We start from the raw sequence: 19,757 nt of genomic DNA, 5'->3' as shown, positions 1-19,757 counted from the left end.
TTGGTGATGCATATTATTGTTAATTACGGTCATTTAGTCAATACCATGGTTATGGTTAATATATCAACATGATTGACAGTGAGGCAGCTTAAGTGCTATATGATTTGGAACAATGTTCCAGAAAGCTGAAACTACTCGTGTATAATGCAGACAGGTTTACCACTCTTATTTTTTAATGACACCTTTTCCTTTTAAGTCTGCACCTGGTTCGTCACTATGGAAACAGTCATATACACGCTGTCAGAATATTAATTGAAGCTAGTGTGTGTTTGTATTAACACACCTCTGTACAGATGACTGCCTGCCTTTTAATGTTGAGAGTGGAGGCAGAAAATCATCTCGCAGTGTAAAGAATTTAGCCACATTACCAGAGACACAACGGGAGTGTGATTAGCCGACATGGGTAGAGTGTTAATGAGAGGACAGGGCAGAGCCAGTGCCTCCTGTTCTAGCGTGGACATGCCCACACACACACACACACACACACACACACACACACTCACATACAAAACTGCAGTTCAGCAAAGTTTCCTATAAAAGCTGAGTGGTGTATAGGCTGGTCCACGGAGGCTGGCAGTGTAATATAGAGCTGAGTGGTACTGAGAGTGTTGGCAAAGGGATGTTGCCTGTCACAACGTGTTCTCTGTGTTTAAGTTGACAGCTCCACTAGACCCATGTACTGTATATTCATTACAATGGAAAGACTACAGCTTATGCTAGCACTATAGTGCAGCTACACAGCAATAATGGCCTGCTTCTTGTTACAGTGCTGTTGTCACTTTTCCTCCATTCGATGGTATTCATAAGTCTTCCGAGACAACGGGACTGTTGATTAAGAAAGCTGACATTTGCTGTTGTTAGTATGATACATTGCCTCTATCATCCAGCAACTTACAATGAGTAATTAGAGGATCCATATTTGTAATTACTTTCCTGCAGGTTGAAGACATGCAAAGTATTAAAAAGTCTTTAGAAAAACAGCCTCGCTTTATTGGATGTGATCAGATCATTAAAGACTAATGCAACTTGTGTATGCTTTATCCAGGTGGCTGCCACTCCTTAAGCAATCAGCCTTTGATGCTCTTTTTTATATTTGTTGGAGTCAATAATATCTGGTTAAATTATACACCGTCATTAAATGAGGACTGTAGAGCCTGACTGATTTATCGGTTGAATGATAATATAGGTTGATAGAGGCCTATTACAGACATATTGGTATTTATTGGTATTGTCATATTTTGTTGGATGTGCACCAATATGAAACTTTTTTTACAGAACGTATAATGCAGAAAAAATGTGGTGGGTGATTTGTTTGGGGGTGTTCATTTAGAGATGGTGTTAGCTTATTTTTTTAATGGTCAGCAAACTGAACATACATTACTGATATATATATATATATATATATATATATATATATATATATAACTATTTGTTTTACTTTTATTTTATTTTTTATTTTTTCTCTGTTTTCATTTCTAGACTTAATTCACAATTTATAATATAATATATTGTATGTACATGTCCAGCTCAAACATTCACTATACCAGCATCCTGTCGGTACTCAGTGAATTTTTCCCCTCTAAAATCAGTTTACACATCGGTCCCAAAAATCCCATATTGGTCAGGTTTTAGAGGACTGTTTGTTTCTGCAGCCAAACAAACATTTGAGAGATTACTCTGTCAAACAGCATGCTCTCTGCAGCACCCTCATACAGGCCCTGGCACCAGCAGGACACACACACACACACACACACACACACACCAATAGTGAACTTGGCTCTCTGAATCAAACTTCATTAATGCTTTTCTTATGATATAAGATAACGTATTGTAGCTTGCGATACATAATAGATGCCTTCCTTTTATACATGAAGCCCTTGAAACCTGCAGTTCTCTTTGCTGTAATAAAGTTGTCATGTCCACCTAACGACTTGGTGTTAAGATAACAGCACCACCAGCTTAGCTTTAAAGCCACAGTTTGGCACTGTGTGATAGTCAGCACTTTTTACTCCTGTTTCATTTGAGTAAGCATTCCACTGCCTATACTGACTGAACACTGGTCTCACACACTCTTGACTTCGAGTCAGAAGTCGCGACTCTCCATCTGTCCCTCTTAGCCCAACACCGTGGCCTACAAATCAGGATAACACCATTCACAATGTTTTTTTAGCTAGGGTATTCTTGTGTTTCTTAAAGCAGCAGTATGTAGCTGAGTTTTTACTACAGCAAGGCTTTAGATAAGTGTAGCTGCATGATTTCAATCAACACCAAATGACCATATCAGGAGCAGGGATCACTGGCTTTAAAATCCACTTTCTGACACTTGTCCTCCTCCCCACCTCCTCCTACTAAAGTGTCATCCACTCATAATTGGAAGATGTTGCCACAGGTTACTGTGTTACAACAAATGGTGCTTTCCGGCCAGAAAAGCAAACGGCAAAGTAATATTGTTTTGTGTTGTGAAACAGTCTTATTATCTATTTACCTGATATTCTTATTGGATTTGAGATTAAACTAGCAGACAAGCCAATTCTGTTTTCAAAATGTGACTGTTATTTCTGTCCATTACAGGCATCATAAACTGCCATGGGGCTGTTGATGTGGTTTTCTTTATTGGCAATAGATGTTAAAGTCAAAACTGTCTTTATGTGTATTAATGTCCCACAACTGAGGACATGTAACAGTCAAACATGATACAAAAAGTGCAGTTTTACATACAAGGAGCTGGACAAGATGGACAAGATTTAAAATTAAGCAACATTGCATGTTTACTTTTTCCAGAGAACAAACGTAAATGTAGTTTATAATGATTTAGATCTCGAGAAGCTGCAATGTTTCATTTATCCAATATAGCTGATGACATTACCATCAGCTCAGTGGGTTCAGTGCTTATGAACAGATGTTACAGTTGCATACAGTACTACCACACTAGAATGTGAACAACAGCATGTTATCATTGTTATTGTGAGCATGTTAGCATACTGACATTAGAATTGAACTTAATCACCACTGTGCCCATGTAGACTTAGTGTTGTTATTTGACAAACCTGAAACCAAAAAAATTAAAATAGTATAAGGAGTAGATCATATTCTATATGAAAATTCCATCTATGACATTTATTATGCCATTTTCTGTCATATGTTGTCGCTCCCTGTACTGACAGGTCTCCTCTGTCTGTGCCTGAGGTTTCAGGTTTCTTTTACGGCTTTTGATTGTCTCTTCTTTTAAGGTGCTTGTCTGGCATACGTTTGAATCTTATTTTGTAGTTAAGTGCACAGACATCTACCCCTTACAGAAGAGGAATGTGAAAACACATGGCTAGTACACAGATAATCGTCAGTATAGTCAAGGTGAGTTGTACTTAAAATACCTGACAAATAAAAACGACTCTATCACAACCAAATATCCACATCCAAAGTTGCCATTTGGCACCTTTCTACAATAGTCCAATTCTACAGTCATGGTAAAAAAAAAAATTAGACCACCCTTGTTTTCTTCGGTTGCTTGTTCATTTTAATATTTGATAACAACAAAAATAGCTCATAAAAGTTTAATTTAAGAGCTAACATCTAACCACTGGTTTTCTTGTTAATGATTTTGGTCATTATTATAAACCATGGAAAATGGTTAGATATCAGCTCTTAAATTAAACTCTTATGAGCTATTTTTGTTATCATTATATTTATCTAAAAAAAATGCACCTTTAGTTGTACCGGGCATTAAAATGAACAAGAAATTGAAGAAAACAATGGTCTAATAATCTTTCCATGACTGTATGTTGTGGACAGTAATCTATTATTTTCAATCAACTTATCAATATTTCAAGTAATTTTTTAGCGCTAAAATTAACGATATGATACAAATGTCCTCAAACATGACCACAGGAGTTAATCAGCAATTCTCAGATACAGTCTTAAACAAGCACCAACTATTTGAAGCTTCACAAAACACAGAAATGGTATGTGTTTCAGTCCTATTGCATTATATTTCATAGGTTTTTCTGCTATTGTGTCCAACCCCTGTATACAACAAAGTGCCATGCCACCGACTATGCCATCCCTCTCTCCCTCCCTCCTCCCCCCTCACAAACTTTTTTAAGAAAGTCTCCAGCTCTCTAACTAGTCCTGCACAGCACCTGTTCAGTGTGGCTGTGGTGCAGAGCTCTTGCCTCCCCAACTGTTTAGAGCTTTTCTAAAAATAACATCTGGGGAGGGCTATATAGCCAGCAGGCAGGGAAAACAAGGGATCTCAGGGAAATTGGCTGCTTGTGTATTCTATCAGACCATGAGGGAATGTTAGTCAGATAGTTGTTGACTCTCCTATTCCCTGCCCGCTTCAGTTTGTCATAGCTGTGTACAAAGTGAGGGGAACTATATATTTAGCAGCCATGATTCATACTCAACAGATTGCGCGTGTACAGAACCAGCACGTCTTGAGAGTCAAATACAACAGCAGCATTTGTGTTAAGCTCTTGTTTAAAATCATTCAGATTCAATTTATTCCATGTTGGATTTATTAATTCCCAAAGGTTCCAGAAGTTCCTGTGTCTTTAAATGAGAACGTGTTTCTTTTTTTCCTATGTAGTTACAATTCAATCATTGAGGACATCCATTAATGGAGCTATGAAAGAGATATTGTTGTTTTGGTCTTCCCAGGCTTTTCATAGTGATGTACTTTCAACAAATCTCCAGTGAACAACTGCCTCATACTTGTTGATGAAGGCATTCTTTTGAATTTGTGTTTTATTTGAATGTGTAAGAACAGAGAGAGAAAAGTTATGAGGGGACCTCTTGTTAGAATTCTATATATATTCCTTATGAAGAGCATTTGTAATAACCAATTTCAATATTTTCCTTTGTCCTCAAGTAGCTTTATTTCAGAGAAGTGTCACTCAGCAGGGGTTTATCACAGCTTTCATGTCACAAACCCCCACTTGTACATATTAAACCATAGAGCTGCAGAGAGGTGCAAGTCAAACATACTACAGGACTTTGTGGAGTATTTGAAGTGGAGGTCCAGCAAGGACAAAACCCCACAGTCATACCTGCTGTTCTCATGTCTTTGTGTTGGGTCAATTTCCTGTTTTGCCGGTCCATTCCGCTTTACAAGCTTTATTTTGTGCAAATTATGACACACCATGGCAAATTAAAAAGTAGCCTACATCAGCAACCTGTGGCGATAGCATCGCAGCGCTGTATTGAAATTGTATACAGTGTTTCCAACACATAGACTTTACGTGGACGGGCTACACAGGTATATCAACGGCAGTTATGATTTCTTATATTTTTTTGTCCTCAAAAAAACTGTTTCCCTAATCGTTTGACTGTCTCCCTTCAATTTGATGCACAAATACAACATTCATTCATTCATTCATTCATTTATCCTCAATCCGAACTTGGGTCGTGGTGGGCTGGAGCCAGTCCCAGCTGACATTGGGCGCCAGACTATCGCAGGGCTCAAACACAACATGATTTGCATATTTATTTGTTTACAAATGGACTAACAGAGGCCATGCCAGACCCTCACAATTTTCTGCCGAGTTTAGGCCGGCATGAAGGAGATCAGTATAAGTGGGACAAGAAGATTCAAAGAAAACTAAAACTGCCAGTATGAACATTTATTGGATGAAAGAGGTGAGCCTGCTTCTTCTTCTGTTTTTTTTTTACTTTTTTTAATTTTTTTTATCACCACCAAGTGGACTGAAGTAGCAACATTATGTCAACTCAGGAGCGGCTACTCAGTTGAGTGTGACACCTCGTGGCAACATTTGGTGTACCAATGAGTCTGGCTGAAAGTCTGGTTTAAATTGATATCAAACGAGTTTAGAAAATTTTAACACCACCCCATTGTGTTGCCATGAGGCAGTTTGGTGGGCCATGACTCAGTCACAGCCTTTGTCACGCATTTTTTCCTAAGTTGTTCAGCTAGGCATGACTTCTTGTGACTGTTTACAACCCAGATGGGTGAGAAGCAGCCTTTGTTGTTCCCGACACACAGGAGCTTCTTTCAGCATCTGAGCGAGTCACACAGCTTCTCTCACAGCTGACCCAGTGTAATTGTAATTCAGCCCATTAATGAGCCAAGTTAAATGTCCTTTATGGGAAATGACAACAGTAAAACAGCCTATACTGAGGCAACTGTTGTTTTACTTGGTTGAACAACAAATTAGGTAATCTCCGCTCCCCTCTGTTAGAATTTTTTTCCACTGTGCTATTCAGCATAGATAACTGCATTTATTTTATCTGGATTGGCATTGGCCACAGGCCCATTTCTTCACGCCTTTCCTGTGCAGCCTCTGCATCTCCAGATTCTGCCATTTTGAGTGTGTTACATCATACTGTCTCAATGCATGACGTGTAATGTGTTGCTGTTGTGGTATAAAAACAAAGACTGAACGGAGATAAGAAAAAGCAAAGTTAAAATACTATCCGTTTGTATATTGACGGCAAAAACAGGCTTGACTGAAAATCAAAATTCCAATACTGCACTGGATGCGGATGGATAACATGAAACACAGTGTGATTTGTGGACTTAAGAAGTAGCTTCCTTCTATAGAAGCAGGGCTTATTTAGAGACAACAGATGCTCTGAATTTCCTGTGGAGTGGGATGAAACCAGAGCCTTTGTTACTGAAGATGCCCCGGTGTTGAGCTCCGCTGTGTGTCTGGAGTGAGAATAAAATGCCCATTTCTTGTGCCACCATCCATGGTGAGGTTTAATTTTAGACCAATCAGTGGCTCACCATGTGCAAACACCCCTGCAGCTGCTAATGCATATCTGTTATTCCCTTTCTTTCTGTCTGTCTTGTGCTTCGTAGTTGTTATTATTTGGGAGTGGAAGACATTTTAGCCTGATCTTCTGTTAACCCCGGTTGTGCTCAGCCTGCATAAGCTTAGTATTTACAGCCATGTATCTGCACGTCAAGCTACAACAAAAGAAAAGCAATGCATAAATCTTTGTTTTCTTTGCAATTCTGCAGCTAACAAAGCCGATCAACACCTCCGCCGTTTACAAACTGAGTCAGGTTGCATGCAGTCTGCCGCACTGGTATGACCTGCAATTAAACAGAGACACAGTGGATTATATTTCATAACAGGAAAGCATGGAATCACAGTTATGACGTGTTGCCTCTAAATAGCAACTAAAACGCAATCATCCACAATCCACAGCTCCAGTTTCTATTGTCCCACTGAAAGTAATCATCCTGCCAAGGTTTTCATTTGGATACTGAATAATTGATTTGGCACACGCCCACAGTTTGTGCAGCCATTGTGTTGTTTCTCATCACAAATCCTTACCCAAGTTTTTTATAGTGCTACAGGTTATTTTATGCACTACCGTAGCTGGGTAGTGTTGACTTAATCTAATATTAAAGTCATTTTGAGAGAATGCCTCAATATTGAATGAATTGCAAATAATCTGGAAATTATTATTGGCCCTATTCAAAGATAATGCACACAAAGAAATGTTCAGAAAGGAGCCTGAGCACAGTTAAACCGGATCCAAATAGACCTGATGATAATTAGACCCCATCTAAGCTGCAGTCGACCTGAACAGAGAGAGCACTAACGCAGACAGCAGCATGATTAGCTATTAATGAACAAGCTGCAATATAATAATAATGTCCGAAGAACAATTGTTAAGTCATAGGAACTAATTGCAAAGATAATTATTTTATATATGCTTCATAGACTAATTCACAGAAATAATTGAAAGTCCAATTTTCATCTCCTGTACCAAAAATTAAACATTCTGCAGCTAGCTGTGAGATATCTAGACAGAAGATAATCATTCTGTAACCAATTTGATATCTACAAATCAAATAAAAAACAACTCACTTCACAGCTTCAATCTTCATACTGGTTTCCTGAAAATCTTTTCTCCTGCAGTGACTATGACATACTGTATGATCAGAGCTGATAGGGAGTACGCTCTAATTCAGTGGTTCTCCACCAGGGGCCCAAGGACCCCCAGGGATCCTTCAGGGAGTCCCAGGGCTTTCCCATAAAAATGGGTAATGGTTTTTTGTCACTATTTTATTCAGTATAGAAGTGAGCCCAGTGTGAGTAAGAGTCTTTGGCGGTTAACTCCTCAACTATAGCTGACAACTATAGCATTCTGGTCTTAGTCTAACAACCAAAATCTTATCAAATGGGGGTCCATGACCTAATGTGCATCAACCGTATAGGTTGAAAACCACATAGCGACACACACCATAGATGTAAGAGAGTAAGACCAGAACCTACCGGACTAAGTATATATGGACTCCATCCAACATGAGTCCTGGATGGGAACTGAACAGTTTTACAGCATTAAAAATGTGTTTAAAAGAGCCATCTCAAAGTGGAACAGCACTGATATGCAGCCTTTAAAATCAGGAAAAGAAAATGTAAAAATAATTTATAATATAATTGCACATAAAATCATCTTTCTATCTAGTCTCGTTTGACAACATCAGTAGTAAATCCATGTATTTACAAGCCTAAGCCTAAATGTCATGGCAAACATAAACAGTATCATCTTTACTAGACTGATATTTACACCTGAAGCAGATCTGATTTCCCCTCCCCTCTCACTTTCTGCCAGGCAGTCCTGAGCCCCAGAAATAGCAACACTGGTGTATGACTCATGTTTTGAGCTATCTGAGATGCCTGATGAGACACGGATAAAGAGACTCATTAGTCGTGTGCAACACTAACAAAAGAAAGACTTTTAAGGGAGGCATCTGAGGGCACTGGGTCAACACATGTCCAACATAAATCCTTCACTCAAACTCTGTAATCTCCTCCAATCATCTCCTTTCTTGGCCCTCACACCCAGCACTAACTCTAATCCACGCCTTGTGCACTATTCCTTGAGCCCATTTGCCGATGCTCCTTGTTCTCAGCCAGAAGTCAAAGACCAAAGTCAGCCCCTTTTCTCGATCTTTTCCATTCCCAAGAGGCCCCTTCCAGTTTATTTCATCTCCCATCCTATCTTTTGCTTCTGTCTTTCATCCACTTGTTTTAATATTCCATCCAACCTACTTCATCTCCATGCTTCCTTCCAACCTCACCCAGCCCCCCAACTGCTTCATGTGCCTTCCTCCATCGTCTTCTGTCACCTTCCTCCATCTCTCTCTTATTCTCTGTCTTCTGCCTTGGTTCTCCCACCCATCCATCCTGGATCTTCACCTCTGTCTTCTGGCACCTTCTAGTGCCTTCCCTTGCAAAAGTATGAAATTCTGAATATTCCTAAAATTCTTGATACCTGCTACTAATACCCTACACCTCCAGTTGCCACTTCCCCACATTACCCAACCACCACGTAGCACTGAATCCTCTCTTCTCCTCCTCCATCCACCCTCTGGTTCAGCCCCCACTTTCCTTCTTCTCCCATCTCCAGCGTTAGCACCCCCCACTTCCCAACCATATCCATATTCCTCGTCTCCTCTCTGGCTCGCATCCAGAGCGGCGGTGCCCTGATGGAGGTCAGTCTGATCTCTTTCTGCAGTGAGAGACAACAGGGGGAAGAAGGCAAGGTGAACTGCTCGCAACGGCTGTCATTGCGCCGTACGGTGGGTGAGGAGGAAGAAGGGAGAGAGAGAGGAGGACAGCGTGAGAGAGGGAGAGCAAGGGCAGGAGGGTAGAAGCAGAGCGAGAGGGAGAGAGAGAGAGAGAGAGAGAGGGAGAGAAAGTGGTCCGGCGCTCACAGCTCACATCGCTGGCTGGCTGGCTGGCTCGCTCACTGTTGACGAATGAGCTGTCTACCCACGGGGCTGGGAAACGGCAGCTTGTGACAAGCTGGGGAGAGAGGAACATGAATGTAATGCGTACCTTGCCTCGCTTGCTTTCAGATACCGGCCAGAAGAAGACTCCAGAGAAGAAGGATGGGAGGCGCATGTCGTTCCAGAAACCCAAAGGAACCATTAAATATTCTGTGAGTAACGCACACGCAACTCTTTCTGTGATAATGTCGTTATGTGTTTTTGACGCTTTTCTGCTCCCGTGCTGCTGCTTCTGTGTGTGTCTGCTGCTGCTGCTGCTGCTGCTGGTGGTTTCTCTAGCTCTGACTAGCTCCAGTAATATTCTAGCTGTAGCTGTTGTGTTTGTGTGTTGTGAAGGCACCATGTCCAACCATGCTTGGTAGCTCATTAGTGAGGGGGAGAAGCATTTTGTGGATTTTGTCAGTGTAACACGTGTACCTCATTCTCAAAGTGTTTACATAAAGAGGACAGTGTGCGTGTGCAGAGACATGCAGGGTAGCTGATAGAAACCTTATGGAAACAATGTATCCTCTGTTAAAGAGTCCCTGTGCAGCAGCACAACGCTCAGCTCCATTTTGCATGTTGATCTATAGGAAGGGGAGAGGAATTGTAGCAGCTCCGTACGTTTCCTCCAGCTGGATCAGACCAGGACACAGGCAGGAGTGCTGGCAGGATTTGTATTTGTTTTTCCATTCGTTCTCCGCTCCACCTATCGGAGAGCATTCCAACACAGAGCTTGCTGTGCTCGCGAATGACCTTCCAACTGCGTTGTCATTTCTATTGATTTAGCTGTTGTGTAGGAGAAGGGGAGGGGGGTGAGGCGATTGAGAGAGAGAAAGAAAGAGAGAGAGAGAGAGAGAGAGAGAGAGGGCTCTGGTTCCCTGGTGTGAGCTGAAAATGGAGTCTGTCTCTGCTCTGCCTGGTTGTGTTCTTCAAATGACCCTCAAATCCAGCTGCAGTCAGACTGCTTTTCCTTGCCTCCCTCTCCGTGGCAACAGTGAGGAGTGGGATTGCTGTGGCTCAGCTCCGGCTGTCTGCCTGTCTGCTGAGAGAGGACGAGATGAAGTGAGAATGGAGAGAGGAGAGAGGAAAGGAAGGAAGGGAGGGAGGGACAACAGGGTTTGTGGTCTCTCACTGACATTCCACTCTCTTCTCCCAAACTCCTGCTCCAGGAGCTTCTGTAGGTTTCACTGTGATCGCCTCTGTTTTCCAATCCCCAACACCTCAGCAACAGAGACACCTCTTTCACGTCCACCGCCTCCCCAACCTGTCAGTCATCCAAGACTTGCTGATTGACAAGGCCCTTGTTTATCTAGCTGGGGCTTGAACAACCTAAACATTACAACAGAGTATTTGTCAGAGCCAAAGCAGTGTCATGACCTGTGATATGACCTGATAAGGGCCACAACAAGTCAGCAAGATGGACAGAAATGCTGGTGTTTTAGAAAAATGGGAAGAAATTTAATGTTTTTATATCTCAATCACACAGCATACCAATCCTGTTCTTGTCAGCCATCACTCTGTCTTGCTCCTTCCTCCTTATTACCCCCCCTTATTGCTGCTAGTGTGATGGATGGATCGAGCACTGCCAATGATTGTGTCCTGTAGCCTGACATGCTGCAGTGGCACGTAGAGAGGAGGTTTTTGGGCCGCTGAGATTATTTAAGACAATATGACCAAACCCCTACACTGTGAGAGACACATTCTGTCCCAGTGATTGAGAAGTGGTGTTATCTTAAACTAATCTTACGTGCCCACGGATGGCCTGCGATGTTTCCTTATTTCTCTCTCCAGATACGTTTTTAATCTATCCCAGCGTCCACAGGAAAAAGGAGGTTTCCTCTTACGTTTCCTTATCAATACAATCTCCCGTTCCCTCTCCCACCCCCCTCTCACCCCTCTACCTCACACACAGGCTTCTTTTCTGAGCCTTTTTTTTTTTTTTTTTTGTATTGAGAAATAACCTGAGCAGCTGCATCCCTGCCTAGACACTGATAACGCCACTCCATTCAGCCAAGTCCAGCTATTGGCTGACCCGCAACCAATTAAAAAAGTGTTTGAAGTCTGTGGGAACAACAGAGATAGATGAGGAGACAGAAAGATGCAGACAGAGAGAGGCAAAGAGCAGCACAGAGGTGAGCCACACGGTGGGCTTTCACTCCCCACTAACTGAGCTGAGAGGATGGCCGGTCAGAGTCAAACAAAATAAAGAACTGAGCGAGTACAGGCCAGACATATTTATCTCCAGACACGCCACCTTTATCACACCATGGACATAGATGCTCCAGTTGGTGATGCTATTTTGGATTTTGCCTGAACATGCAAATAGCTGCGGATATGTTTGAAAGGAAAATTATGGATTATTACAGCTTGGTTGTTAGTTTTATAGCTTTAGAAACTGAGGGCAAAGCCTACACTATGAAATATATGTAGTGCCCCATTGGTTGGTAGACTCCAGTTTTGAAGCCTTTAGTTTGGCATTTCAGCTGTTGCCATCTAGTCTATTGCTGTTGCCATATTGTTTTTTTGCAACCAACACATACACAGAATGGACCAGGAGCCAGAATAATGTTATAAGATAATACTAGTGCTAGCAGGCTAGTTGGTTAGCAAAGGATAATTGTTTAATTGTTATTCAAATAAACAGCTGACTCCTTAGAGTGTGTTTTAGTCCACTGTACACTGAACAAGACATTTTTAGTACGGTGCAACGATTGTAATTTTCTGGCCGATCACCAATCACCGATTTTTAAAAAGCCTGACCTGCCGATTCCGATTTTGGCCGATACCGATTTTTTTATAACTCACAGCATACACCTTCAATGTTTGAATCTTATTTTATTGAAAAACAATAACACAGCAGTATTTTTCTTTAACAAATAAAGGAAATCACAATGTCTGAGGTAGTTAACAAAATATTGAACTTAAAATAAATAGCAACAATTTACAGGACAAACTAACAAAAGAACTGCAACCATAGATAGAATGATAGATAGATAGAAGTGTCCTGTATTGAGTGAGTTTTTGGTTTCGTTATAGTACAGCATTTTTGAATTATTATTTTGAATCAATTTTCAAATATTCGAATAGTCATTAAATCATAAAAAGGCAAAAAGTTCATTATACTCGGAAGAAAAAAAAGTTGTATTACTGGTGCCTTTTGCACGGGGGCAGCGTAGCATTTGATGATACAGTGTGGGGGGCTAGATGCCAAACTGTAGAAGAAGAAACAAACAGAGGAGAGGGTTTTCCACGGTGGGACAAGTTAGCCCCCAGAGGGATTTAGAGAATCCGGAGGTGACGTATGGTTTCCGCTGTCGTTAACTGTGCACAACGTCAGCAGGTGCAATTAGCATTGGCTAATTATGCACAGAGTCTCCGCTGATCATAAACATAGTGATCGTGAATTAACCAGCATCGCTAACTATGTACAGAGTGTCCGGTGCTTGTTGTAAACAAATAGAGATCTCTAAGTGAACACGTCCTGCAGCAGCAGCACATACACACTGTACTGCTACAGAGCTAACAGTAGCTAACTGCCGCTAACTCTTCTTAACAAGCCGGCCTCCGGCTCGTTTTCGGCTCGTTAAGAAGAGTAAGAAGGAGTCGCTGGATTTGTCTCCAGTCACTTTTTTGAAAAATAGTCGCTAAGAGGGTCTGAAAGGTTGCTAAATTTAGCAACAAAGTTGGGAGCACTGTGGGGGGTCATTATTGAGGTAGATACGATCGCTAGATAAGATTGGTTTGACTTAAAAGAATCAGCCGATAGCTGATCGATCGGTGCACCCCGAATTTTTAGGTTGCCAAAATGTGTCCTGCTTTATTGTGTTTTTTTACTCTAAATGGCACAATAATTTACAAAATGAGCATAATGCTTTAATATAGCAGGCTTGAAACTAGCGACTGACACCATAAAGTCATTATGAGAATGTTTACTGAGGTTTCCTATTGACCTTTAAACAAACAGACTTCTTTTTGAAACTGGTGGAGTCGCCCCCTGCTGGCCATTAGATATAATGCAGGTTTAAGGCCTTCAGTATTGGCTTCACTTTTCAGGCCCAGAGGTTGCCACTTTGGAAAAGTTCACACCTATTCTGGTGAGGTGCTGGCTCACAGGAAGACATCAGACATCAGGAAGTCGCAAGAAATTGTTGCAATCAGATGAACAGACGGGATGTGAAACAGTTGCTGTTTAGGCACACTTTTTTTGGGTTAAATCAAAAGCAAATGCAAGTAAAGATCCCTCACGTCATAGGAAAACTGCCCACAATTTTGGTGATTATAGTGGGTTGAACCAAAAAGTTGGTCTCTAAACTGTCATGTATGTTTACAACAGACAATTTTGGTGGTAATACTGTTCACATTCATTTTGCCTTCCTGTATATTAGCATACAGCCAGATCATTTTTCTAACCAATAGCAACCATGGAAAAAATTACGAAGATAATATCTACATTGTAATAAACTGGAATTATTCCTTAATGTTGAGTCATGTTTATTTTTTGGCCTGACCCTCTCTACCCACACAGTGTATTGCAGTGTTCTCAGCAGAACTGGCAGCAAAGCTCTCATTACATTTCATATAGTGACACTAGAGAGCAGTTTTAGGGGAAAGACTGTCTCAATTCCAGTTTGTATGCCATGAAGCAAAGAAGGAGGTTGTCAGCATTCATGATGTCATTCTGGCCAGCAACATGATCAGTCAGCTAACATTATCAGCTGTTTGTGTTCTTGTAAATTGTTGTAAAAAAATGTATTTAGTTTGGGCATATTTAGGCAACTATCGGATGATTGATGATTACATTTTGAACAGACATTCATGGTGCCCAGAGGATGAACCCTAAAAACAGTGACCCTCTTACTTTTACTGTATCAAAAGGTCGAAGTTGTCACTTTCCCTGTTAAATATCACAACATCTTATTGGATGGATGTCTACAGACATACAGGATTCACAGTTTCACCAGATGTCAAGAGGATGTCTCAGTGTCACCAGTCTGCAGGTTGAATGGTTTTCTGCTGGGCTTCGAGGAAGCACTGTGGGCATTAGAGGACTTGTGGACATTAGATGAGTCATACGCCAGCCGGCAGGTGTGTGCGCATGCGAACACGGAGAGACACACACGTCGGTGGCAATCTTAACTCCGCACCCTCCTGACAATCAGTCACTCTGATTGCATTATTCACCGCTGGGTTGGAGAGGAGATCCCACTGTTTCAGCTCTTTCACAGCTCCCTGTCTGAGAGTAGGAGAACAAGTCAAAGGATGATAGAGAAATGATGGGATCGGACGGATGTGTGGATGATGATGTTGAAAGGGATGGAGGAAAAGATAGAGAGAAATGCATGTGGAGAAGATGGAGACAGCTGGGTAGGTAGATGAGCAGTATTCCTGGTGCTGATGCTCCACCTATGTGTTGGGGCAATTCTTATTTACAGTTAACCAAAGGAAAAAACTAGAGATTAAGGATTGTTTTAGTTATTTTGGGGAATTTGTTGCTGGCCATAGTCGATTAATGACCTGTTTCATTTGAAACACATTGTGTTAACGAGTGAGGGGACTTCTCCAGTCAAATCAGCCTTTAGCTAGAGTTTGAGCCAAAGCTTTCCCTTGTGGCAATTATCTTTCTAAAACATAAAATGTCTCATCAAAACAACCTCCCTGTTGCCCCCATAAAACCAAGGGCAGTATCGCTGCTGTTAGCAGGTTTCTCATTTTGAAACTTCATAAGCTATATTAGCATTATTTTGTTTTTTTAGCCAAGCCACTAAAGGCTGTTCTGGTAAACATGCACCACAGAGTCAGTCTCTATGCTCTGCCAAAGATGTTTTACAGAGTGAAATTCCACTCTGGTTTTGATCATACACTATATAAAGAATGGACAATGCGTCTCCTCTTCCTCCCACTGTATAAAAGTGAAGCCAAAATATCACGGCCACGACTGGTGTTTTGTTTTGGAGTTATTTTTTTAAGAAAGCAGCCTTCTAAATATCTTTGCATAGTCATATCAGTGCACAATCCAGATAGAAAAGGTCTATTTTCATTCCAGCTCTAAAATACATTATATCTAATGCCATATCATTTATTGATTATTTTTTCCCCTCATATACTGGTATTGGTCAGCCTATAAAAAATCCCATTATCAGTTGGTCCCTCGAAGCAATACAACTAAATAAAGGGTACTTTTTACCCTCTCCCAGAAAACCCTGGCTCAAATATTGCTTAAGCTTTGGCATTTCTAAGTCACAGTGAATATCTATTTGCTTTGCTGGTTCTAGCGGGTTGTTATATTCCTGTATATGTGTTGGTAAATCAATGGAAAAGGCTTTCAAAGCCTGAGGCAGGAGGTCAGCTCCTGGCACAAGGAGGGATCCATCAGAGCTTGAAAGTGAGACGGCAAACTTTTTTTGTGCCCCCTTAAAAAGGACAGAATGATGTGACTTTCTCCCCAGTCACTTCTACAGGCTCTAAATTTAGGCCTGCAAACGATCAGCAAGGGTGTAGTTGCACACAATAGACATGCCATTAGGGTAGTAGCGACAAAGTCACCATGGCAACTGTCATGCTAAAGCTGGGCTTCATCCTTCATTATAAAATGAGGAGCGATAGCTGATTTGACATGGCATTATGGGTGATTAAACCGCACACTGTTGAGTTTTATTTCCAGTTTGGTGACGACAGGGATGATTCATTATGTTGATTATGGTTTCTCTTTTACTGTTTTCCAGTTTTCTAATTTTACTAGTGTCTTTTTTTGTGTGTGACTCATCTTCTCATTGTTCATTGAGAAAATTATCCGGTGCAGAAACACGTCCTGAATAAAACTGTGGATCAGCCAACACTTGCTTCATAATCTGACCAAGAAGCCGTGGCCCTGAGACTGCATCTTATTTCCTTGGTTGGCCTTTTGCAGGAGCACTCATGGATTTGCTCTCATGTTCCATGGTTAACGTTCTTACCAAGATGCCAGTGGACTCCTTAATGGAGCTATTAGTCTTTGGCTGTCCATCCGACTGCCCTTGTTGAATCTGTGCGTCCTCTCCTGTTCAACAAGGTGACCATTAGCTAGATGTCACTCACTTTCAAGATGGCTGTCATGGCCTTCCTCTACCCCTCTGCTAAGAAGGACAGTTGTGGCCCAAACAGGAAGAAGCTTAATTATTCATCCCCAGATCGAGATGAATAATGGCTAATATTGATCCGCGGGATAAGAAGATAGGGTGCACCTGTCATTAGTGGCTATGATCCTGATTGTGATTACTCTCTTTCACTTTCCCTCCCTCGTTCTTCTGTCAAAGTGTCAATAACGGTGTCTTTATCAGTGAGTCACATTTGCATGTCCCCTGTCCTCTGCCACTTAATTGAGTTAGAGATAGCTCCTCTTACAGTACAATCAATGGCTGCATCTCTTAGGTTTGGTACAGTTACATGTATAATTTTAGTGGTGCCTTCAAAGACGTACGGAGCTACAGTACTTGTGTGGCTAACATTGCTTGCCTATGTAGATAAAGTGATTCATTGAGCTTAAAAAAGCTAACTTGAATCCTTCTATTATTACACCACATTTAGTTCCAAGATCAACCCACCACCTGGCTTTGCCAATGTTTAGTTCATTGAACACCGGATATTTTTATCCATATTGATTGGCTGAGCTCCTGATACAAGAACTACCACACTAGCTATCAAATACAAGAGCCAGCATCTGTCATCGGTTAAGCTGCGCTGTAAAATATCTAGTTTAAAAGCAAAAGGCAGAGGTTTCATCAGCAGAAGCCAAATATGTGACCTAATGTTGCAGAATGCTAAAGAAAAACATTTCAAAACAGTGTCTTTGGGGCATCCCGGTGGCTCACACCGGTAGAGCGCTAACCATGTATGCGGCGGAGCCGGGTTCGGGTCCGGCCTGGGCTCCCTTTGCCGCGTGTCTTCCCCTCTGTCACCCCCTTTCTGTCTCTCACTATCAATAAAGCAACAAAATGCCCAAAAAATAATCTTTAAAAAAAAAAAAAAAAAACAGTGTCTTTAGCAGCTGTAAATGTCTTGTAGGCCTGATTGGCCTATTGGTTAGCTTTCAGCTGAGCTACAATATGAAGCTAAAAATGAATAGTCCATTGATGAGACGTTAGCAAATAGTACCTAGGTAAAATCAATGCTCTGTGCTTATGTCAGTTGGTTGAAATGCTCTGACACTGTATGACCCATACTCGTTATTAACTCTTAGAATAAGACTTTTGAGTTTTCAATCTTAAAAGGCCAGTCATGTACCAAGGGTATCACACGGACACAAAGGCTGAACAGGGGGTTGTAAATACTTTTACGATGTGTTGACTGACCCAGTTATTACACACCACAGTAACAGGTTTTTAAATGCTAAGCCAATACTTTGTCAATGTTATTCAGCTTTTAATGGCAATGTTATAAGCACATGGTGAATGCGTGTCATTGTAGAGTCACAGAGACTTTAGGTCTGATCTCTATGACTTTGAGGACAGGAAATTTATCAAGCTGACATGCTGCCAGCTTCAACGAACGAACAGTACGACTCCCTTTACAGAGCTGATGAGTTGACAACTCATGAAGGACCTTGATGCTGTCATAAGATGTCTAAGAGTGGATGTTAACAACTCAATTATGAGATGTTTGACACACATACCCGTCACAACATCCTTCTACTGTCTTTTTTTTTTTTTTTTGTCACTATGGCGAACGGTAATCTCTGACTTTCAACTACATTAACTTAATCTGGGGGGGACTGCCCCTACTGATTTAATTCATTTATAAATTCACAACTTCTTACATGAGATCGCTGATTAATAAGTGTATTCCTTGATTTTGAAACAGTAGCCTTGTTATTTAGCCATTTAAGGGCTCTGATGGTCCCACAGATTTGGATATTGCAACAGTATTATTATATATAGGTGAATACTTAAACCAAAGTACACAATATTTCATGATTTATTGGAAGAAACTAAGTAATTATTGGTAAAATCAGACATTTAGCCCCCCCATTGAAATAGGAAACCAGGCTCCTTAAATCTGTGTTAAGATGTTATCATTCATGTAAACTCAGGAAATTAAATTATATGGGCAGAACTGTATAAATTGTTGATGGTAACCTTGTTGTGTTGAATAGAATAGAACATATAGAATATCTTAACTTGGTAACCACTGCATAAATTATAATTTGCTGGCTAAAAATAGGTAGCTAACTACAAACTAGCAGGTACTATACAAACTAACTAGACCTTCGTAAATACAGTGGAATAGTAGCTAAAAATACAGTTGTGGTTGTCTCTTTAAAAATTCATCCCAATGGTATTCACCTATGCAAAATAACTGAATGGAAGAGCTGATTACTTGGCTTTGTGTACTACATATTAGACATGTCGTTATCTATATTGCACACAGAGAGGAATTGCCTCTGATGAATTATGTTCATTTCTAAACCAGACAGCCACGAGCTTTGTCCATGTCTTCACTGCCTCGGTTGCTGTGCAACCCCCATTTAACTTAATCTCAACTTTGATCAAATTATTAAATTAAATCTGGTCTGATGAACAAGTAGTGAAGATATAAAGGTATCAAATAGCATTTTGAAATATGAGGGAAGGCTTCTAATTTGATTTGTTTCTAGAAACTGATCAAATTAACATTTAATCTAGCAGGACAATTTAATCATCTCAACAAACTGCTGTTATTGTGGATCTCCACTTTGACCCTTCAAGGTGATGTGTCTAAGAACAGGGCAAAAATAGACAACTGGGTTAAAAGGCGGCATATATGTGGATTGTTATGTATTTTTTTACTTGTCATTTGCTAAAGTAATTAATAATGGTTAATTTGTTTTGACTATTTTATAGTATGGTTGTCAGTGGCTGTGTTTGAGGGATAAAGGAAGTCTCAAAGTTTGCCATTAGTCCTCACTTTACTTTAATCCAGGGACATCTCTCTGCAACCAGTTACGCGGCTTTACCTCCAGCCATCCCGTCATCATCTGCACTGTAGTTCCTCTCAC

General features: G+C 40.9%; 1 protein-coding gene across 4 annotated transcripts in view; it reads left to right on the top strand.

Annotated features, from left to right (window-relative positions):
- oxr1a (oxidation resistance 1a) overlaps positions 1 to 19,757 on the top strand; it is a 181,466-nt gene that overhangs the window by 119,591 nt on the left and 42,118 nt on the right. For all 4 annotated transcript variants that reach the window (XM_059338607.1, XM_059338609.1, XM_059338606.1 and 1 more), the window contains one exon: positions 9,836 to 9,918. In XM_059338607.1, coding sequence (XP_059194590.1) covers positions 9,836 to 9,918 — 83 coding nt within the window. The remainder of the gene's footprint in view (positions 1 to 9,835; positions 9,919 to 19,757) is intronic.

The sequence above is a fragment of the Centropristis striata genome, chromosome 8 (genome assembly GCF_030273125.1).
Source record: "Centropristis striata isolate RG_2023a ecotype Rhode Island chromosome 8, C.striata_1.0, whole genome shotgun sequence".
Lineage (NCBI taxonomy): Eukaryota > Metazoa > Chordata > Actinopteri > Perciformes > Serranidae > Centropristis > Centropristis striata.
This window is presented reverse-complemented; position numbering and strand designations above follow the sequence as displayed.